Genomic DNA, 8,423 nt, shown 5'->3' with positions numbered 1-8,423 from the left:
TTTGGAGAAAGAAGGATTTTTTTATGGCTAAAGTTGTAACAATTACTATATAAAGATATAAGAGACAATGATAATATAAAAGTATAATTAATTATATGGCTGTGGTTTGTATGTAAATGCATAAATGCAGAAAGATATTCATATACTATATAATGTGTTTTTTTTTTGCATTGGATCCCTCGCACAAAGTGGGTTTTCATTTCAATTTCTCTGATTCAGGACCCACATAAGTTTTAAATTACACTAATGCTATACATAAGTTTATAATGATTTAATATATTTTTATAACATTGCAGACTTTGCAGTTAGAATACATTGAACTTGCCTGCTTATTAGAAACAAATTACCATCGTGACATTAAATTCCAATTGATCCTATATATATATATATAGTTCATCTAATATATTTACGTTATATAAGATATAATTATTAAGACGCTTCACTCGTATATATATACGTTTATCATTCTGAATTAGTGTGGGAGAAGTCATTTATACTAGTTATAGACACAATAATAATATGACCGAGTGAGTGGGGTGGGCATGATTTTTTATTAGACACAATAATATTAGAAAAAATTATAATAAATAGAAGTCTTCATTTTACGGTCTGCATGCCTCGCTCACTTGTCGATTTTGGAGGTGAGGAGGTCTCGTCGCTCTTTGTTATATATCAAGCGCACACGGTACACAAATATCAAACATACACTCTTATCAAGATCTCCATTTCAATTTCTTTGCTCCTTAGTTATATACATCAAACATATGTACAATAATACAAACACGGTCACATACACGTATACCTCAATATATGTATCGACATCTTGTTGTTGTTTCTGAAATCATAGTGGTCATTATTTTTTCTTTTACTATTACTCTCTCTTTTCCTGTTTCTCTCCCTGTTTGTGATAAGACGGCAACGATATCTTAGCCATGCAACAACAACCCGAGAGTCTCCTAGTTCCATCAAAACCCGACTCTCCTGGTTCATCATTATCTCTCCCTCATCAAGAAAATCAATCTAAAAGACTACGAAACCAACAACAAGATCAAGAACATGAGGAAGAACAAGAAAAGCTCCAAGATGGACCGAGAGGTAAACGAAAATGGGTATGTGTTGATGGAGCTTCTCGTGTAGAGATCCCAGAGACGCCGAGGATCTCGAATAGCGTGTGTTGTTGTCCTCCTCGGCCGCCGAGAAAGCCCAAAGCTACTCCGGCGATGAAGAGGAGAGCCATGTGGGTAAAGAGATCGGTAGTTTTCTTAGATGTAGCTAGAGAGGTCGAATCCATGTTTCCTCCGTCTATTCTTCAAGACTTTGGTAAAAAGATTAAGAAAGCTAGATCTTAATCGCTATACGGTTAATTTATCTGTATAAGCTTGAATTTTTTTTTTGTGTTACCTATAATTTTATACGCTATCATTGTGTTTATATTTTATAAAGGCAAAACCAACGTTTAGGCAACTGGTGTGATATTGATGTGATTATCTGAAATCAATAGTTAAGAATTAAACAAAACTTTGCTGTTTTTATGAAACTAATATGAAATCAAATTCCGTTTGTTTTTGAAATAATTTTGGTAAGAATATTGAGAGAGCTAGATCGTGATCCATGTTCGATACGCTAATACACATATAACTCAAAATACATGGTATGAGAAGTGTATTGTTCATTTAACTTTTGCATATAAGTCAAATAATTTTTAAGTGTATAATATACCCACAATTACTAAAAGAAAGAGAGAAATAAACTATAAAACTTATAAATAACAATTAATATCGAACAGAAGAAGTAAGATGTATGGTATGTCTCTTCGCGTTATCTACTTAAAAAAGAAATAATAATAATAATAATAATAATTGGAGGATCCTAAGTTAAAAATGTCCACAAAACCCATGGATATGGTTAATCTATCTCAATCAAGAAGTTGACTTTTTGAATGTCTTGGGGTTTAGGGAACTTTAAGATTGAATCTTGAATTTTCCAGTGTATTTGACTTTTGTCCCCCCACAAAAGCAAACATGCGTTCGTGTTTGATCATCCCCACACATCCTATTATTCTTACCAAAATATTCCCCTCTCGAGGTAAATCATACTATTCATTGTTTAATGATATTACTTTATATCTATAAATCGCACTTGATATATACATTCAACATAAAGTAATGTAAATTTTCAAGTTGCTACCAAATTTTAGTCTAGTCAAACTACGGTAATTTCAATGAAAAATGAATACTTCAAAACCAATAATTCAAAGAACTCCAAACCAATTCAGTAAAAATTCCTAATGCACAATATCTATATATACATTTTTGGAGACATTTAACAAATAAATCCTGAAGTTAGAACTTATTTACAGAGTATGCCATTAATATTAACTAATTAATTTAATAAACAAATTAATTCTACCTGTATTCAATTTTTTTTATAGAAATTAAGTGTTATAAAAGGTAACAAACATAATTGCAAATATATACAGATTTTATTTCCTTATCTTTATAAGAAGGTGAATAAAATATTGATTTGATAAAAAATGACTTTTAACCTCACATACTATATTTTACTTTTACAGGTTTCGTACGATGAGTTTTTGCGGATTAAAAATCTTTGAACATATTGCATAATCCGCCTAGCATGGCGGGTTTGAACTATAGAACCAACACTAAAACTATTAGTTTATTTCATATGCTATAGATTTGTAGTCATAGTTTGGAAAATTAACTTATAAATTATTTAGTATATAAATTACAAAATATTACACATACTACAACACATTCTTAATATTACAAAAAAAAAAAATTATATACATATAAAAATATACACTAATATACCATATAGACATATACCTCTGTTAAATTATAGAAAACAAAACTAAGTGTTTTAAAATTTTATATTCTATCTAATAACAAATTTCATGTAATTAGGTTCTAAACTGTATAAAACTTAAGAAGAAGAAAAATGTTCTAAACAAAATTATAAATTAATTAGATAAAAGTTAATTAATTGGGAATTTGAAAACTAAATAAATTAAAAATTATTATTTAAAATATAATAATTTATAATTTAGTCACGCGGTGTACTGCGGGTAAAAACCTAGTATATATATATAGGTGTTATAGCAAACTAGCATAACGAATTTCCAAAATATAAATATGATCATTGTTACGCAATACTCTGCCTTCTTTCACTTTGCGAGATGAAACACACATGTGGAACCACATAAAGTATAAGGGATGCAAACCTTTTAACAAAAAATAAAGTATAAGGGATGCAAGGATCATGATGCTGAAACGTTTAGAAAAAAAAAGAAAAAAAAAACTGTATATTACAATCATATCCCAACCATCAAAAGATTTGTACGTGAAAACACTCGACATTGTTCGGCATGTGTAACATTGGAGCCAATTCTTCACTGAGTTTGGATTGTTGCAGCCTTGAGTGTAAATGGTCTTCTGTGAAAAAAGTGTTGTTTCTTTAAGGAAGTTTAGACTACGTTTATTGAAGAAAATCACATTTTCTCATAACTGGATATTGGGTCAGAATCTATAGGAAATATGCATGCTTCACACGGTCACACCCAGTGCTTAATCTTATCAAGAATGGTGTCGTCCTTGTGGAGCCTTAATATATGGTACTCTCTAAACATTCTTTTTTTTCGATTCTTTTTGTTTTCGTTTGTTTATTCCTAAACCCATTCACTTTTCTTAAATGGGCGTGGGCCTATCTGTTCTAAACTCGTAAAAATACACGTAAAACGGCGTCGTCTAGAAAAACCAAAATCACCTTAAGAAAGTTTTCAGACTGACGTTGTTTATGAATTGTGACAGTAAGCAAGCAAGCAAGCAAGCAAACCAAACATATATACTTCACTGAGAAGAGTTAACACTAAGCGAATGATGTGATATCTCTTTGCTCCTTTCCAAAATCGTGTTAATTAAGAAAGAAGACTTAGAAGATCATGCTTATCTTTGGATCGAGCCCTTTTGCAATGGCCAAATAAGTTATTCCAACTGAATCTAGACGAAATCACAAAACTACAATTGTTTAATTAGTTACGTTGTCTTTTCAATCTTCATACACAGAACCCACCATAAGTATAAAAACAATTAACTATAAATTAACTAGTGATGGCAGTTCAACACATCAACTGGTTATATTATTTTGTTTGTCGGCGACAAGTGGTGATCTTCAAAACTATGTAAAATAATGCATATATATCTAAATTCGATTTTCACTGACTACTTCAGTTAATATGTCACACATCGCATATTAATTTACTTTAAACGAGATTACAGCTTAGAGGATATAGAGTGAAGACCTCAAGGTCTTCAACGTACGTATCAATGTGGAATTATGGATAGTCCTTTTTTTATATCTAAATGATTCGTTCCAGCAGTAGGTTTCAAATTTTCAATGTAGATATGGTCTATTTGAAAATTGTTTGAAATTTTTGTCTCTAAGTGTCAACGGTGGAGATTAGGCTTAGTCACTGACATCAAAGGTTTTGGACTCGTATTGGATTGTATTTTAAAGTTTTGATACTTTAAATCTTTTGGTATCTTTCCATTAAACACTTTTTTTGTTCATATTGAACTACTGATTATGACAGAACATTAGAAGACGTTATAACATATCTGTTTATAATGATTTTCTTTCTGGTTGGTCGAGTACAGTCACATAGTTTTATCAAACAAATCATAATTATACAAAGGATTAACAAACCAATCATAGTCAAAGTATTTGCCAGAGTTGGCTCCAATCCAATGTCCAAAGCAAGATTTGAAAATACATATTAAAAGTGGGGGCTATGAGGTTGACGTGTGTTCTTTCACGTGCCTCCATGTTCACATGTGTCATCTAATACATACAAATTTTACGTATGCCGTATGTGTTTATACCATTTGTCCGAACAACACACTACGTACGCACAACGCATCTATAGTTTTTGTTTCATACAGGTGTTTTCGCTGCACTGTCTAAATTCTAAACCTAAATTGAATTTTTTTTTTTTAACATCTAAAACACTATATTGATATGAATCAGAGTATACAAGATTGTCAATAAAATTACAAGTACAACCAATGGTTTGTGTAACGAAAATACGATAAAGAAGATACATAATCAATTTCGTCATCTTCGACAATCTGGTGTGATTTTCTTGCTTGGCAATCATATTTTTTTTATTAATGAAATACCTATAACGCTTTTAAAAATCATAGGTAGCGATCCATCCGTTACATCGCATAACTTTTAGATTGATCGAAACTCTCCTATCGAAAGAGATGTCATTGATCATGGTTGAACTTAAAACCAGTTTTTGTTGATAAGGTGTAGACCATCTTCTGATTCTCCCAAGAGTGTCCTCCAACTCCTCTTTAACATATTGCTTCCATGGTGGTTTCTGTGTCGGTCGACCTATTTGTGTTAAACTTCGGAACGCCAACAGTAGATCATACTGACGCCCGGGAACAATTATATAACTAACATCAGATGTTAGTTTGAATAGACTCACGGCCATGAAGAAATCGCCAGACATGGTGAAATAGCAGTTGATATGAAACCGCTGTAAAATAAACTTGCATTGCAAGAACAGAAACCAACATAGAAGAAAAATGGTGGTTGATAACAGTAAAGCCAGCGACACAACACTAACCCAGGGGAAGTGGTTGGGTCGAAAAGTTAACAGAAATGAAATCCGATTTGAGATCTAAGAATCGAGATTTTCGTTCTGAGAAATTAAAACCAGAGAAGCAGTGAAGGGAAAGCAATGACAGAGATGGTGGCCTGAAAAACATCGTGATGTTAATCAAGAATTACTTCCATCCTCCGTCTTCCATCATTACATTTCTTGTAACAAATGACACAGATTATGCCTATGATAAAACCTAATAACTATTTAGATTAGTAAGTAGAAGAGTACGATCGACGTCGGAGCCGACGCCGATCGATTGGAAAAACCACAAAAACCACAGAAGGAAACAGTTGTCTTTGATCGCTAAACAAATCGCCTCAGTAAGACTTTTTGGCATACATTATAATAATGTGAGTTCAAATTTATTTCAGGTTTCTGGTTACCCTAATTTTTATTCTGCTAGATATGTGCTTCAGTTTGATACTTTAACAAATAAATTGCTGACTGGATTATGAATTTTATACAGAAACGGCACGTAGTTAATCTATCTTGATGTTTGGGTTGCTTTTGGAACCGAACCAAAAATACACAATAGGTGTAAGTAGGTCTATTTCCTAAAAGCAAACTGTGGGAAAAAAGGTAAGTGAAATAAAAACAAAAACCTTTCGGCGATACATCGCGTGATGCCTTGAATTTTTCTAGTTCAGACAACACAAAAAGGTTCTAGAGTAGTATTTTTCTCTTGCAGAGTTTTTATTCAAATTAGTCTCTAAAATAGAAAGCATCCAAAATTTAGTAATAATCATTTACACTTGTGTTATTTTTAAAATTTTTTTTAAAACTCATGCTTTATTGTGCCATAATTTACGGGCTCAAAAGCACTTGTACTAATTACAAATTTACAACACTTTTTTATCGTTTAACTTCAACTTGTGGCGCCGTAAAGATTTGAATTATTAACCCCAACTTTCAAACCTAACACAATGTAACTTTAGACTAGTTCTACAACCTTTACACAAAATATAGATATTTATATTGAAGGTTAGTGAACAAATTAGTATATAATATCATAGCTAAGTTTATAGTTTAACGAGATTAAAAAACAAGCATCTGCAAATTTTTCAGATTGATGATACGTACAGAAGAAATCATTCCCAACATCATAAGAATGAGAGAAACAAAAGATATAGAATTCACACAATTAAAAAAAAAAAAAAGAAATTGAAATTCTTGAGAAAAAAAATTTTCAACAAAAAATAAAAATTAGAGTAGAGAAGAAGAAGAGACAGAGATGCTAATAATACTAAACAACCACCACTGTGGATTTTTGGTCTAACAACATTCTAAGATTTATACCTGATGAAGAAGAAGAACAAGTAGGAGAAAACGACACCGTTTCATCAGATTCTTGAATAATACTCTGTTTCTTCTCTCTGTTCATCGCAGGTGGAGGATTCATGAACTTCAGAAACGAACCTTCCGATTTTGGAGAAGCTAAGCCTTCTCTTCTTTTAGCTTCTTCAATCAATCTCTTCCTCAGCTTCTCTTCAGCATCTCTCAAGAACTTGAATTTAGGTGGAGGTGATGAAGTAGACGACTTAAAGAACTTGTTAAACTCAAGCTCACCGTCTGATTCAAACAGAGGATTGAATCCATGGTGTGGATAAGACTCCAAAGGAGATGATGACTTTAGCGTACGAGGAGAAGCCAATGGAGTGAATCCAGGGGTACTACAGTCATTAGGAACATCACTCAAGCTTCTTCTTCTTGATCTTGAACCCAATCTTGATCTCCCATCTTCAGATTCCAAATCAGCTTTCGTCTCTTCCATGATTGTGAAGAGAAACCTCTGGTTATGAAGCTTCATGAGCTCTGCTTCAAACCCTAGATCTCCTCCGTTGAGATGTTTCATCAACCCAAGCTCCAAATCTTGATTCCCATCTTGGTCCCTTGAGATTTCATTTCCTTCTCTTCCTCCATTGTTTTGCTGTAAAGGTTGAGGCTTTTTGAAGCAGAAGAGCTGGATAAGTTCTTTGGCGTATCCGTTTTGTTGTTGTTGTTCTTCTTCTTTCTCCTCTTCACTTTCTTGGCTTGTGACTCTCTTCTTGTGCTTCTTCCATCTCAGAAGGTAATAGACTTCTGCAACAAGTGCTAAGAGAAGAAACCCAAAAACTAAACTTAACCCAATACCTAATCCACTAATAGTCTTCATCTTTACATCACATGAACACAAAACAGAACCCTAAGTATTTGGCTAAGGATTTGTGTGAAATTACAGAGGAATGGAGCAAGACTTGGTTACCATATTTAAAGATTTGAGGAAAAAAAACCTGAATGTGTGAAACTTTTGGAACTTAGATATTTTTTAGACAGGGATTAAGATTGTGATTAGAGGAGCAAAATAAGGAAACTTGCCTTGATGGTGAGCAGATATATTTAAGATTGAAAGAGAAAGATAGGTTTTTTTTTTTTTTTTTGAGTGATATATAAGAAGAGAGAAGAAGGAGTTCTCTTTCACAGCAATTTAGGTTCACAAGTTGGGTTCTTTTGTAATACTTGGCACAAAAGGTCCAAATCTTGGTGCCTTTAACTCAAAATTTAACCTAAAAGTCTAATTATTTGTTATTTGTCTTAAAGTAAAAGTAGCTGTTTGTATAATGTTATGGACTTAAGGTTGGTTATAAGTTATAACTTATGATTTTCAAATACATTGTAAAACGTTATATACTAAGCTAATAGATTATATTGCTTAGTCAGTATTTATTTGGATACAGTTTTCTTCTACCTGGAT

General features: G+C 32.4%; 2 protein-coding genes across 2 annotated transcripts; one reads left to right on the top strand and one right to left on the bottom strand.

Annotated features, from left to right (window-relative positions):
- LOC104736593 lies at positions 513-1,464 on the top strand. The gene has a single exon (XM_010456611.2). It carries the CDS (start codon positions 933-935, stop codon positions 1,347-1,349), a length of 417 nt encoding a protein of 138 aa, XP_010454913.1. The 5' UTR covers positions 513-932; the 3' UTR covers positions 1,350-1,464.
- On the bottom strand, positions 6,728-8,196 carry LOC104736584. The gene has a single exon (XM_010456601.2). It carries the CDS (start codon positions 7,842-7,844, stop codon positions 6,936-6,938), a length of 909 nt encoding a protein of 302 aa, XP_010454903.1. The 5' UTR covers positions 7,845-8,196; the 3' UTR covers positions 6,728-6,935.

The sequence above is a fragment of the Camelina sativa genome, chromosome 2, assembly GCF_000633955.1.
Source record: "Camelina sativa cultivar DH55 chromosome 2, Cs, whole genome shotgun sequence".
Taxonomy (NCBI): domain Eukaryota; kingdom Viridiplantae; phylum Streptophyta; class Magnoliopsida; order Brassicales; family Brassicaceae; genus Camelina; species Camelina sativa.
The sequence above is the reverse complement of the archived record's forward strand: the minus strand, read 5'-3'. Positions and strand labels throughout refer to the sequence as shown.